The sequence below is a fragment of the Meleagris gallopavo genome, chromosome 22 (genome assembly GCF_000146605.3).
Source record: "Meleagris gallopavo isolate NT-WF06-2002-E0010 breed Aviagen turkey brand Nicholas breeding stock chromosome 22, Turkey_5.1, whole genome shotgun sequence".
NCBI classification, from domain to species: domain Eukaryota; kingdom Metazoa; phylum Chordata; class Aves; order Galliformes; family Phasianidae; genus Meleagris; species Meleagris gallopavo.
In genome coordinates, this window is record NC_015032.2 from 1,325,831 (window position 1) to 1,340,873 (window position 15,043).

At 41.2% G+C, this 15,043-nt stretch overlaps 1 protein-coding gene across 3 annotated transcripts in view; it reads left to right on the forward strand.

Moving 5' to 3' along the window:
• The window catches only part of LOC104913979 (ubiquinol-cytochrome-c reductase complex assembly factor 1), a 55,999-nt gene extending 40,956 nt beyond the window's left edge, over positions 1-15,043 (forward strand). For 2 of the 3 annotated variants that reach the window (XM_019622070.2, XM_019622069.2), the window contains exons 8-10: positions 7,216-7,293; positions 9,521-9,634; positions 13,204-13,338. In XM_019622070.2, the coding sequence (XP_019477615.1) occupies positions 7,216-7,293; positions 9,521-9,634; positions 13,204-13,338 (327 nt within the window). Of the gene's footprint in view, positions 1-7,215; positions 7,294-9,520; positions 9,635-13,203 lie in introns of all 3 variants that reach the window. The other variant, XM_010722259.3, reaches the window with a different exon arrangement.

The window sequence follows — 15,043 nt, forward strand, 5'->3', positions numbered from 1 at the left end:
CATTTCTACATAATATGCAGCCTGTTCCAGTAAGACTACTAATAGTTGTGCTACAAACAGCATTTCTTTTCTAATCACACTGGCTTATTTCAGGTGAAATTAATAGGAAGTCAGCAAAGTGAGCTGAGGATCAGAATTTGTGATCTATTGGACTGCAGCTATGTTGCTGTGAGTTGGGGGGAGCAGATGCACAGAGAGATGTCAATCTCTCTGCAAACATCAGTGGAAAAAATAATGAAACAGAACATATAAAGTGGTCATCTTCTAGTGTCGGATGAAGATCCTGTGCACCACTTCTGACAACAACTGGAGATGTTTGGGAAAAAGGATAAGAAGCAGAACAAATGTGTAGCATCTCTCTTCTGGTGTGCCTTCTCAGCATTCACTAATGAGTAATGTGAAGGTTGTATAGGAACTGTCACATGCACAAATACACTTAAATGCAAGCATAGTGTGATGGGTGAGCAGCTGGCTGGTGGGCTTGTAGTAACTGAGGGTACAGCAGGCTGGTGGCTGGTCACCAGTGGGGTTCTGCAGGGCTCTGTTTTAGGGACAGTCATCTTTTTTGTATTTTTGGTCTTTAATGTCCTGTGAAAATGACTTCTACAAATCAATAAGAGAACTTCCTCTACATGAGAAAGTTTTTCCATTTGTTTTTCAAGTATTTTTTGGACGCTTCATTAGCTTCTTTTTTTTTATGAGAGAGGAATAATTCCTTGTTTATTTGTTCCATACCACTCATGATTTTACCTCTCCCATCATCTTCTTCCTCATTCCTACCTGAACAAAGCTAGCACGTCCTCATGTGTCCGATCATCTTGATCTTCTCTCTGTTTTCTACTTTTTAAAAATATCTTTTCTGAAACAAAAATATAAGAAGTTTGTGCAGCATTTTATATACAGGCACACTATGGACTTGTGGCAGAAGAGAGTTTCTGTTCTGGTTTATATTTCCTTGTTAACAATTCTTGAAATTGATTCGTCTTTCTCCACTATTGAATGTTAAGCTGAAATTTTGGAGATTTATCCACAAAAACTTTTAAGATCCATTTCCTGAATTATAGCTGTTAAATGGGCACGTTCTTCTGTAGATTTTGATTGCTTTTTCTTAACATCTACTACTAGTACATTTATCAGCACTGAATATTACTGGTCATAATCATCTGTGATTTTTAATTTCATTTTATTTCTGTATTTTCTACTAATTTTTACCAACGTCAGTCAGATTTCCATCAGTTTGCACTGCCCGGGATCACCTGAAATACTTGTCCAAATGGACTCTATGCTTCATGGCTCTTCAATCACATTAGCTAATATTTTTCATGTAGTTTAGAACTTTGGGAGCACAGGGGTTTCGGTACACTTGAGTTCTGTTAAGCCTTTTTCTGTGTGCAGATCATACTACGTGGAACACAGTGGATGCTCTGAATCCTGTATGGTGGTGAGGCGGTGGAGCACTTCATTCAGACTCATCCAGAGAAACACCAGGACCATCAGATGAAGCTAGCAGACACCACTTTCAAAAGAAACAAGCAGCAGATGGTCGTTCTCACGAGTAGCAGACCAGGGAACTGAAGCATATGCAGGCGCAGAAAGTTCACTGAAGTTGTTTGAAATAGAGACCTTCTAAAGGCTGCTGTGTAAACACATCAAGGGTTAAGAAATGCCTGAGCTCATAGTGTTTGGGAGAATGCTTAGAGGAAGTGCATGTCAGCTTGCACTCCTGTTATCTCCCTCAGTGTATCTGGCTGCTGTTGAAGCCGGACGGGGCGTTGGGTGGACCCTCAGTCTGCCCCAGCACGGTTGCACGTGACTCTTTCTCACAGTTACTCAAGTTTGTCTCAGTAATGAGATCAGGTTTTATGGGATCTGTGTAAAGTGCTCGTGGTGAATATCTACCCTAATGATTTACTTTGCTTCACTACTGTCTTCTCCAAGTGCCTCTTTTAAACTTGATTGCGTGACTTCCTTTCAGTCTCTCAGTCAAAATTCTTGCTTCTGGTGCGTTCAGAAACATTCTAATGATCAGATTTAGGATTTTAGCAAGTGATTTTTCTGAGAGGCATTACAGCAAAAAATCCTCTGCACCTGCTCACCCCTACAGAGAATCAGAGCAACTAGACAGAGAGCATAGCAATTCGACCTTTCTTCCATGATCTCAATCTTGAGAGATCATCAGTGAGCTCTGCCAGCCATGCACTACAGAGAAAAGAAAAATTCAGAATAAGCCCCCATATATTTAGTATCATTAGGATTGTATGGTGACCTCCTGCATTTTTTACTGTTACCATGGCAAAGTTTCCAAGTTAATAGACTGCAAGATAGAAACATACCTTCTATTAGACATCTGGGGAATGACAATCATTATTTTTGCTCAAATATGTAGATAAAGTAGTATAACTTGCTTTTCTACTTCAGCCTGGAAAACATGCGTGCTCTGAGGTGTGTTATTGGTAACTGCAGTTATGAAGGTAGCAGAGCATAAAAGAACTCTTTCCAATAACATGTTGTTTTAGTAGACTTAGCATTTGGCAGAAGCTGGTTCTGATACAATCTAAAATATATTTAGCTTTAGTGTAGGTTAGTGCAATGCTGAAATAGGTTGTCACTGAACGTTTAAGAAGGCTTTAAAGACCATTTACCAAAGTTAATCATCTGCTGTGGTACATTAGAAAATTAATGACTTTTAATTAGAATCGTCAAAAAGTTAGTATTTTAAAGTGCATGGGGAGTCACAGCTGCAGCTAATTGCAAGCCAGTAAACTTGACCTTATTTGCAGACAAAGCAACAGTGGTTAATAAAAGACTCAAAAAATGAAGATTGGAAAAATGATTTCTGCAATTTCTTTGTCACTCAGCTATGTGAGGTTGCCTGAAGGAGCTAGCCATTTTGGCCCCTTACTAAGAAGGTATTTTTAATCTGCTTTGTTAATTCAATCTTTTTGATCTTACCTGCAGTCTCAGTCATTTTCAAGATTATTGTCCTACAAGTAGTAGTTATGTTCTTGGCAGAAATAAAAGGGCTGTATGCAGTCTTCTCCATTTTATGCCATGTGCATTTATTACAAGGGCAGCAAAACACTTCAGATGCCTGTATATAACTGTATGTGGCTCCTTTATTTACAACTCATGTAAATGTCTGCATGCAAGTCATTCTTTCCAAATGCAGATTTGGGAAAAGCGTGGAGGGGGGGGGGGGGGGGAAAGCCTGAATGCCAGAGAAATGGCAAAAAAATATTATGGAAGGTTTGTTCTGTGTCTTCTTCAGGAACTTCTGCTGACACTGACTGTTCCAATAATCAAAAGTGTAAATAAGAGTGATTCATGTTTATGACAGCGTGGCAAGCAGAAGTCCTTGGAGTAGACTCAGTCATAACAGCAGAAGGTTTCTCATACCTGCGTGACTTGTTTTGCACAGGAGATGGACTGATTTCACTGCATCAGCATAAAACCCTACTTTGCTGCTACAGCTTCTGAGTACTGCGGGTGTGCTCTGATGATGCAGCACTCGCTGCACCCAGCACAAACTTACCTCTACAAACCTCAGTTTGGTAGAAAAGATGACTTTGGTGACACTCTTACTGTGTGTGTGTGCAGGAGCAAATACATTGCATGGTACAGAAGAAGCTTTATATTCTAGCAGGAATGGCATAATGGGAATGAGGGGGTGGAAGCTAAAGCCAGAACATTCAAATATGAAATGAGATACACATGTTCAGCTGTGAGGGTGATACGCTTTAGCCAAGCACAACTTACTGAGCTTAGTACAGAGGGAACTCAGTGAAATGTAATGGCCTGTGATATGCAGAGGGTCAGGTTCTATGATCTAATCATTTCTTCTGGCTGAAATCTCTTCATAAAAAAATCTAGTTCAACCATAACTTATGGCCTAAAGAGAGGAATTGCTGCATGAAATTCAATGACCAGTGCTTGCGCAAGGTGAGGTTGGAAGTGTCCCTTCTGGCTTTATAGTCTATGGATGGATTAATGTGCTGAAGTAGCTTAAGGGCAATACGTGCTGGCAAAAAAAAGTACCAAAAAGAAACTCCTGCTAAAATACTTTCAAATAATGTAGCCTGTGGAGATGGCAGCTCTGTCAGCAATCACATGTGCTATGGCCCAATAGGGAACATCTACGTGGAGGAAACAGCTGACGATCCAGCATCCCTGTTCCACGGTCTGCTCTTCAGTCCGTGCTGGTGCTGGACTGATCCCATCGGGCAAACGTCCCTTTGCAGGCAGAGCACCTCTCTCAGCACATTATTTTCCTGCTTCTGCACTCTGGGAATTTTCTGCAGTGTAAACCTAAACCAAAGATGGTAAGTGCAGGTGAGGAGGAGATTCGTTATGAAAGAACATTCTCCATTCAACAGAAGGGATCAGTGGAGGCTTATCCTAAAGCAGCTTTCAATTTAACTGTAGCTGTACATGAGATATTTCCATATGTGTTTAGCATGAGCACTAGAGCAGTGTGCTCTTACGTTCCTAGAAATTGTGATGGAACGAAAAAGCCTCAACTGCGACATGGTATAATAAGTTGCCTGGTATAGCAGTAAGCCTCAGCATCTGGCTGCTGAACAGTGCATGTTGGACTTGTTGAAGCTGAAGATAAGGTTTCTCACTGCAATACAACAGAGTGAACGCTCTAGTTTTGCAGGCAGTGTGGGATGATGGAGTGTTTTAATGAAAAGTTGTTACGTGTAGGAGGATGTACAAAACCATGTTCTGTGTTTTGAACCAAGATGGTTCTGTTTGTCAATTAAGGTGATGGATGTAAACTCGTGGTGGTGATAGCTCTACAGTGGGCTGTTGCAAACAAGGCAAAGGGCTCAGTTCTTAGGAGAGCTCCAGATGTTACTGATTTCTTTCTTGTTATTAGCAATTACTCACTTGGAATTGTCTGGCAGTTCTTGTCCTTAATAATGAACTGTAGAAGAGTCTGCAGAATCATGACCAACCAGATCATGAAACTGGCTCGTGGTAAGAATATGTACATGTTTGAGAAGAGGAAGCATTTCCAACAAACCCTGATTTGGATTTGCTCGTTTTTCTTGCTTTACAAAGAAGAGTGTTTTTTTTGTCTTTTCCTGCAGTGATTGTACTTAACCTAGGCTGTGGTATTCTTCAGAAACTGCAGTATTCCTTTAAATGTAATTTTATTGCCTGAGATACTGCTCCATCCCCAAAGTCACATTTTACATTTTAAACTGTTTGTCTTTTAAGATGTATTTATTGCCGTGTTTGTTTAACTTGGTTATCTCCTTCATCAATCTATTTCTTGCTAACTTAAAGCTGCTGCTCTTTGTTTTTAGTACAGAAAGCTGTGTCCCAAGGGACGTATAGTCCAGGACTTGTCTCTGTAATGGGACTATTTGTTTTCTTTGCCCCTTGCAGTTGCCTGCTGTAACATTTGTAGTATGTGTTAAGTAATCCTTGAGGTAACATTTTTATTATGTCATAAAAAGTGCGTGGCAAATATATAATAACTCATGGAATTTGTTTGTTTAAAAATGGAAGGATAATTTATTGAGTGTGTTACATGAGACCTGCTCCCCCTTATTAGAGCTGTAGAAGTGCAGCTTATTTAGAAGTACGTTCTATTGAGAAAAACCACGATCTCTGACATGCATCGAAAGTTTGAGCATGGTTGGGTAGAAATGACATCATAGTTTATGTACTCAATAAAAATTTAATTAAGTCATTACAGAAGTTGCAGTCATCATTTAACCCTCTGATTTCTTATGTTTAGTTCTTTTTTAAACATTCAGTAATAACCAGTCACCAAATCTTGATAGCCTATAAAATATCTGCACGAATTTTAATAGTTTATATTAGTGGAAAAATATGAGTAACTGACATGAAAGGAATTTTCCTTGTGTTTGCACTATATGCATTTCTATAAAAATCAACTGATGAAAAAAAGATAGTGGTTTAATGGAAGAATATGTGAACTGGAGATTTGCTAGCATGGTAAAAACTAAATCACATGTTGGTAGAAAAGTTAGTTGTATTAGCACCAAGTTGAGTCTCTTAGGGATGCTAAGTATGTATTGGGATGTGGTTCACACTTTCATTAGTTTTAAGATATTAGATACGCTTATTTCACAGCTTTTCTTTAGCCTTGTCATAAGCTGTATGTCAGAGACAGTAGTGCTCACTCCATTGGAGAAGTGATTTTCCACCCCGTATCCCTGTTGTCAGAGTTTTGTTCAGCTGTCTCCAAGATGTGAGGTGTGTAAAATAAATAAAAAGATGATTTACCAATGGAAGCATAGTTCATCTCTCGGGAGAAGTGCTGTATATTAAATTGTTCTGTTGGTAGAGGTAAAAGATACAGGCAGAAGGAGTAGGCAGTTTGCACCAGGGAGGTGCATGTGAGTTATTCCAGCCATCGCTCTGGACCTAGCAGCTGATCACTTTTCATTCTGTCTTCAGCTTACATATGGGTCAGTTGTTCAAGCCAGTGAGTGGCGAAGACCAGACCAGCATCTATTTAAGCAATTGTTAAATTATGTAAAAGTTAGCATGGAACTTAAACTGAGCCACAGAGCGTGGGGGGAAGTAGCTGTATCATTGCAAGCTGTAAGAAAGGTAGTGTTCGTGAGCAGTAGTAAGTCTGAGCTTCTGGTGGGATGCTGTAAGAGCAGAAATGTGACTCCTGAATGTGCACATCCACATTGAGAAGTAATTAAGGAGTGGTAGGGATGCTGCCTCTATCTCTAGCATTACATCACTTCTCCTGGTTATGGAATGTCCAGCTTTGGAGTCCTTGCTTTAGGAAAAAAATTATTGAAAGACTGCAGAGTTTCTAAAAACTCTGTATGAATGAACCCAAGGCCTGGAAAACCTGCCCACTAGTTAAAGTGCTACTTTATGTTAAAGTCTTCATTGTGTTAGTCAGTGCTACTACTGAAAGTGAACTACATTGCCTTCACTCTTCACCCAGTTGCTTTCTTTTTCCTCTACTGATGTGCCTGTACATCCGCTCTGGTGACTGAAGTTTTTTGTGCTATTTGAACATTCTAACATTGATTGTCTTTCTTTTGTGCACGGACTAAGAGTAGTTGTCCTAAAACCTTTGACAACATGAACATCACTATTACAACCAAATCCTAACCTATTTGGACCAAGGCACTTTGTCTTCTTTTTCTACAGATGGTGTTTTTTCATCACCTCCTGAGAGCCATACAAATGTGTTTCTGTTTTATTTTTCAGATTAATTCTGTTGTTCTAAAGCAAGATTTGAGAAGTATGGTAGAAAATTTCTATGCAGCTCTGTTTGGATATGATGAGGTAAGAAAGATGTTTTCAGAGAATGTGCAAGAAAAAACTGACTGAGCAGAGAGTGCTGCAGATGAGTAGCATGTTTGTTGTGTGTATCCTCAGAGAAATGTTAAATTGTGGAAGGAGAATTCTTAGTGATCACCTTAGGCCTTGAATTACAGTGCTTTTAAGGGGAAAAGAAAGCACTTAATATACCAGTTTAAACCATGGGACGTGGAAGTAAGAATGTTCTTTCTTGTTCTTCACCATCGCTACTGTCAGTGACATTTTCTCCCTCTGAATCCCATTGTACTCAATTATACTTTAAGAGCAAAAAGAGTATTTATAGGGAATGACTAAGTGAGAGAGTTTTTAAGGAATTATCTGGTGAATAATTGGAGCCAGAAGTACCACTGTGCACAAGCATCTATGGGGCTTCCAAAGGGAAAATACATTTGTATCAGCTCTTCCAGTAGTTTATATATTTGCTGTAGTGTATTGATCTTCAGATACTCTTCTCGTTCACGTGATGATTTTATTTTTTAAAACTTTGATTTGCATTATTATTATCTGGTAAACTTAAATTGCAAGTTTTAATCTAGTTTTAAGCATAGCCAGGATGTGTCTCCCTGTCTTTTTTTTTTTTTTTTTCACTTACAATCTCTTTGGAAACAAGATGTCTAGTTAAATTTAAGACAAATGCTGACCTCTTTTATTTTTAACTGAATATTTTAAAGTCCTCTCTTGCCTTTGGCAAATGTCAGCTGAAGACAGAAGTTACAAGACTGTGGTGCTAACACCATATAATCTAAAAAGACAATAAAAATAAGAGAGAATTTAGACAAAAGTGCCTGTGGATGTGGTTCTTGTGTAAGCCAAAAATAATATTAGGTTTAACTGGAAAAATGTAGATAGTTCTTGATGAATAATTCATTTTTTCCTCATTTAAACAGAAAATGGACAAGAAAAGCAAAATTGCATAGCCGTGATTACTTTCCTGCAGCATCATGTTATATATCCTTCCCGTTTTTTCTCCAAGCATCACGGCCTTCATGCAGCTTTGTGAGGTGGTGCAGTTTTTGAGGATATTGTAAATATCTGCTGGGCAGAAGTCAAGTAGATGGGGCCAGGCCTTTCTCTGTGGCGCCCAGCAATGGAACAAGGGGCAACAGGCACAAGATGGAATATGGGAAGTTCCATCTGAATGTAGGGAAGAAAATATTTAACTGTCGGAGTGATGGAGCCTTGGAACAGGCTGCCCAAAGAGGTGGTGGAGTCTCCCTCTCTGGAGATGTTCAGACACACCTGGATGCTTTACTGTGCAGCCTACTCTGGGGAACCTGCTTTAGCAGCAAAGTGGAAGTGGGAGATCTCCAGAGGTTCTTTGCAGCTCCTACAGTTCTGTGATTGTGTCATTTCATAGCTTCTAGAAATGCATTTATCAGCTTCTACATTAGGAATACCCTAACCTAGACTTTTTCCAGATTAATTTGCTAGAATATTTGTTATAAACTGCTCTGTAAATCAGTTAATTTAAGCCCAGGGTTGTTTTTCCATTCTGGAAAAGAGTGATGTAGGTGTCTTTTTGTACAGTCTACACCGTCTGTGGGTTTGAGGCATCTAATTTTGTCAGGTGCCAAGTAGAGCAGAATCATAGCATCATTAAGATTGGAAAAAAGCTCCATCAAGTTCAACTGCCAACACACCACCACCATGCCCACTAAACCATGTCTCTCAGTGCCACATCCTATGTTTCTTGAACACCACTGGGGACAGGGACTCTACCAGTTTCCTGGGCAGCCTGTACCAGTGCATTAGCACTCTTTCTGAAAAGAAATTTTTCTTAATGTCCAGCCTGACCCTCCTCTGATGCAACTTCTCTCATCCTATCACAAGTCAGCTAGGATAAAAGGCTGACTCCTACCTGGTTACAGCCTCCTTTCAGGGAGTTATAGGGAGTGATAAGGTCTGCCCTGAGCCTTCTCTTCTCCAGACTGAACCATCCCAGTTCCCTCAGCTGCTCCTCATAAGACCTGTGTTCCAGACCCTTCACAGCTGCACTGCCTCCCTTTGGACGTGCTCCAGGGCCCCAGTGTCCTTCTTGTAATGAAGAGCCCAGCAGTGAGCACAGTACCTGAGCTGTGGTCTCACCAGTGCCAAGTACAGAGAGACAACATTCTCACTACACTGCTTCAGTTGCCTTTTGTTCAGACCCTCTTCGTGTGCACTTTTTAACCCCTCTCTATACTTCCTGTAGGGAATCCTGTCCGATGATCACGTTCTGGCAGCAGCTCTGTGGAGAAACCTTTTTAACAGGAACTGTGAGGACCCTCGGCACCTGGAGTTACTCGTGGAGTACGTGCGCAAACAGGTACACTGCAGCTCCCAGCACAGCTTCTCTCCATACTCTTGGTTGGGGTATTGAATGCTTATTTTTATTGCTCGGATACTACATAGCTCCGTTGTCTTTATCACTTTTTTTTTAACCTGTTGAATGCTTATAAGAAGATAAAAGTAAAAACATAAAAGCTAACAGGTTCGTTGCAATTTGAGAGAAATTCACAGAAGATTGAGAGCATCCCTGCTTATTCTTTTCCTGGACCCACTTTATGAAGGGACTCAACAAAACGTTCCAGCAGTGGATGGTAACTTCTTGTACAGTTACACCTGGTGCTGTGGAGACTAAATCCTCTTGATAATGAAGTACACGATGTACAGTGATTGAAAGTCTTCTGATTGTTTGGGGAAAGATGTAAAGTATTTGTTTTCCAGGTTCATTCAGTTACTATGTGGAGGAAAATATATTAAATAATGTTTGTCCTGTGAACCATTAGGAGGTTTCTGAGCCAGATTTCCAGGAAACATTGAGTAGGACCTGGAAAATGTGGTCCATGCGGGTACTGGAGACAGAAGATGGGTGAGAGAGGGCTGGAGGAAGGGTGTAGCTGTGGGACAGGAAATTGGTGACCAGAAACTCCACAGCAGCATTCTCAGTAGTCTCTCCAACGCTGAATTTAGGACCAGATAGAGTTGGAGATGTATTTCAGCATAACTCAGAAAGTGAAATGGAAAATGAGGGGAATTTGTCAGAGACCGAGGACGCTTTTGGAATGCCAGCAGGCAGTGTGTGCTGGCTATGCACTGCCATCTGGAAAGTGCGTAGCAACTTTATAAACTGAAGCAGAAGATGGGAAAGAACCTGTCAGCAGCCTAATAGGAAATAGTGATTACACAGATAAACGTGGCACATTGGAGAAAAGTCAGCACAGTTTCTATGGAGGCAGGTCATGTCTCACCCATCTGTGGCTTGAAAGCATCAGTGTAGATAACAAGTATCTGATTTATGTCATCTTTATGGATTTTTAGGAAACATCCAATAAAACACCTCGCAATGATTTCTTTTAAAAGAAAGAAAAAAATTGAGCAGTCACAGGGGAAGAGTGAACGTACCCATAGACAAGCAACTGATTGAAATATAGACAATAGAGGTCAATAAATCCTCAGTTTTTAATAGAAGAGAGAAGGTTCGTTGCAGTAAGAATTCGTAACTGCATGAAGAAATGGTTGATGCAGTTGAGTGTAGACAGTTGCAAAGTAGTAAACTTAAAGAGAAAAACAAATTCAGCTTTATGTTTAAAGAGATGAGCTTTAGACTATCAGAAGACCACAAAGAATGAGTTCTTGAGATTATGATTGTAATATGTAAATGACAACTCAGTGCTCACTAGTGTTAAAGAAAAGTAAAACAAATGCTCAGAACTAGTAAGGGAGGAATAGAGAATAAACTATAGTGTCACGGTGCCACTTTTTGAGTTCGTGATACCATTGTGATTTTGAGTAATCTGTAATGGCCCAAAACAGCAAGAAAGATAAAAACTGAACTGAACAAGGCTCAGAGTAGAGCAGTGCAATTGGGAGGAAACAAATTCTGTATCAGCAGTGACTAGGTTCCTTACCTCTAAAACAGCTGGGAAAGAATGAGACAGCTCTATGAAACCTTGAAGGTAAGGTGTATGGAAGGTGAGTGTGTTAGCTGCACACTAGTAAGAAGCTAAGCTTCACCACACTGTTCTCTCACTCCCCTTCCTCAAAAGATCAAGGGAAGAAAACATGATGGGAAAAAAGCTTGCAGCTTGAGATAAGAACTCACCAATTACAATCACAGGCAAAATAGACTCAGCACAGGGAAATTAGCGTAGTTTGTGCTGCTAACTACTAACAGACTGGATCAATGGGAACTAAAAGCAAACTGAAGACACCTCTGATCCATGCCCCAGTGGTGCTAGGGAATGGAGAAAAGGGGCTGTGATCAGTCCCTAGTGCTTCCTTGCTGCTGTTCCATGTTGGTTGCTGCCTTCCCCTGCTCCACATGGGGCCCCTTCCATGAATATCATCCTTCCTGAACAGATCCTGCATGGACTTCCCACGAGCTGCAGCTCTCCAAGCACTGCTGCAGCATGACTCTGTACCACGGGCCCCATCCTTCAGAAGCAGACTGCTCCAGCATCTGGTTGTCTGCAGCACTCACTTCTGATTTCTCACTCATCTCTCCCAGCTGCTGTTGCACTGTTGCACAGCAGTTTGTTCTTCCGTCTGTTCTCTCAGACATGCACCCAACGTCATTCCTCTGGCCAATGGCAGCTCCATTTTGGAGGGGGCTGGCTCAGGTCTGACATGGGGCTCTGCTCACAGACCTCTCTCTCTCTCTTGCATCCCTCCTCGCTACCAAACCCTTGCTACTTAAACCCAATACAGCAAGGAAAGTCTGAATGTGGATTGCCACACGTTGCTTGGGATGCTGTGTCAGTTCCAGTGTCACTGGCAAGGTTTATGGAAGAGAGAAACCTGTCTAGGGGTATTAAGTACAGAACAACCACTTCAGGCTCAAAATCTCTGAACTAACAAATTTTAGGAGGGCTGGGAAATAAGGAAGTAAGGTGGTGTTTGTGCATTGCGTTGAACTGCTGCTGGGAAGTCTATTCACTCTCAGTAATACAATGCTGTGCGTAGGTGGCTTTTCAGTCTGATCCTGTGACTGTTGCTGTATTCTTTCCTCTGTTGAGAAACTGCTTGTCAAATTATATTGTGTTTCTAGTAAACACTGTAAATCCTTTGTGTATGGTATCTTTTGCACAAGTTCTTGCTGATCCTGTCTTTAACAGTGACTATTAGTGAATGCACAGAGAAGAATACAGCAACAGGGCTGGCATGGGTACCAATTCCCTGGTTGACTCTCCCAGAAATCTGTGTTCAGACGTCCTGAGCTAGAGGTGGTACTTCTGAGTTTTAATGTCTCTTGATGGGCCCTTTTTCTTCTCCCATACCCATTTCCCCCTCTCAAGTCCCTGAAATGTCCTGTGGCAGCAAGCTTGCATTTACAGTGTGTTAACAGTGCCTCTCATGACACCAGTACTGAAGTGTTCACTGAGTGTTTTGCTTACATTACACCTTAACGTTTCTTTTGATGTCAGTTATTTCTTGCAGTGTTCACTCTCTGTTCAGCTCCTCCAGCCCATATGTTTTTATAAATCTCAGCTGTTCCCTGCTGGTCAGGTCCTTTTCTATAGGAGAAAGCCCTGGCTGACATGAAACCACTCTTATTAGAGCACTCCATGCAGATGATGATACCAGCAGTGTGTCATTGGAACTAGCTGCCAGGAACTCGGAATGCTTTGCGTGGCTCTTCTTTGTCCTGTTGCCAGACTTTCAGAGGAAGCATTAGCTAAGGTAGAAGTGGACAGCCTTGTGTGGTTACCTCCAGTTGATCTGCAGATACTTATCTCCTTGCCTTTCCGAGATGCTTAAGTAATCATGAATCTTTTTTGCTCTACTTCTCCAAAATGACAAAGCACGCCAGAAAGGAACATGTTTGCATGGCTGTTGAGGACCTTGAATGGAGTGCAGGATACTTTGTTCTAACAAACACCCCATCTCCTGCAGGTGCAGCACCTGGATGCACTGAGCGGGGAGGACCTGCTGCTGACAGGCGAGGTGAGCTGGAGGCCTCTCGTGGAGAGCAACGCTCGCAGCATCCTCAAGCCCCTTTCTCCTGTTTACAACGACGAAGGACTCTGAGAGCATTCGTCAAACCAGCTTGGGAAACAGGCCTGAAACTGAATTGGGCTGAAGCTGTGGGATCAGGAAGGAAAGTTTGCTGTTGAAAAGGAATGTATTTAAATAGATGTCTTACCTGTGGTGAATTGATAGCAAATTGGACAGCCATAGTCTTCTGCATTTTCACCTGGTGCGAGAGCCTCTGTTCTTTTTATGGCACAGAGTGGTCCTGGCACACAAATTGCAAGACCTGCCTTCCATCTTTGGGAAAACAGCTATTTTAACCGTGACTTAGTTGTCTCCAGAAGCCATTTCTGTCCCTTGCCTCATCTGAAGAGCTGCTACCTACAGAAACAACGGTATTCCTCTGCTGGATGAATGGTTGTGAATACAAACCTGTGCTTTGCATTGTAGATATTAACGAATTCTAAAAGCCTGGTATCAAGAAAGAACGGCCCATTTTTCTTTAATAGAGTTAAGAATTATTTATCAGGTTCTGAAGGATTTTCCATGAAAATCCTTCTTAGGAGCTCTCTGCTCTGTTGCACAAGAATAGGAGGATGCAAAGAATAACGCACAGTCCTCAGTAGTCCTCTGTGACTGTAGCCATCTTAATGAGGAAAGAGTCTGAAACGTGTTTGGGCTGCCACCCAAGGTTGTCTCAGAGTGCTTGGTATTTCAGAGGAGCTCAGCCTTGCTGATAGTTCCATACTCTTTTTTAGTAGCTGTGGTCTGAGAATTTCTTCCTGAAAATGACATCTCTGTTTCTGTCCATGGCTCTTAATGGCATAGGACTGTGCTGCCTCCCACCCCCAAAGCAGTGGTCCGGGGCTTTTCAACAGCACCTGTCAACCCCAGCTAAAAGTTGATATGGCTGTGCAAGCAACTTACACTGATACGGTAATTATGGGAGCCAGAGCTCCACTAATTAAACCAGCAGAGGCTGAGGTGTACTGCGTAGGTGGATGGTTCACAGGGCTATTTCCAGGCCAAAACAGTTTTCATTTTACTCCTGTCAAAATTGCAGTTGGTAATAAATGCCATTCTGGGTACAATCCATGCGTGTGCATTTTCTGTGCTCTGCAAGACTTTGATAAGAATCAGCCCTCTGATATTAAGGCGTATTCCTGATAATACTATTATGCAAAAGTCAAGGATGACAATTCTTTAGTTGATGAGGTGTTGTTTCCGTTGAAATTGTGACTGCCTGGATGTGACTGTTCTTCTTTCTGAAGCTGTTTTGGTGAGTACTTGACATCATCTGAACAGCAGTTGGGTGTAGCATTCAGGCTCCCAAACACTGGCTTGCTTTTTTTTTTTTTTCTTTTGCCTCTCTTAAGGAGCCTTCTCTGTGTAAAAAAGGCATTTTGTTATTTTTTTTTTTTCCAGGGCGAACTTCCTCAGTTTAACTTGTTATAAAATGAGTCATGTAAAGAAACCCTCAATGTGTGAGGTGTATCCCTTCTCTGTGAAAACATTACAGACCAAACAACTTGCTTGCAGTTTATTTAAGATGCTTTTGTTGAAAGCTGAGCTAAGCAGAGAAACCTCTTATGTGTGAAGTATTATACAGTGTGTGTGAGATAATAACACCTTGTAATTCATTACAGCTGGGTTGTATTTACATAAAAGAAGGCTGAGCTGTGTAGGAATTTGCTGATTAATTTATTTTTAATGGGAGTGAAGTATACCAAGTACCAAAATAAACTTTACTTTGTGTATCTTA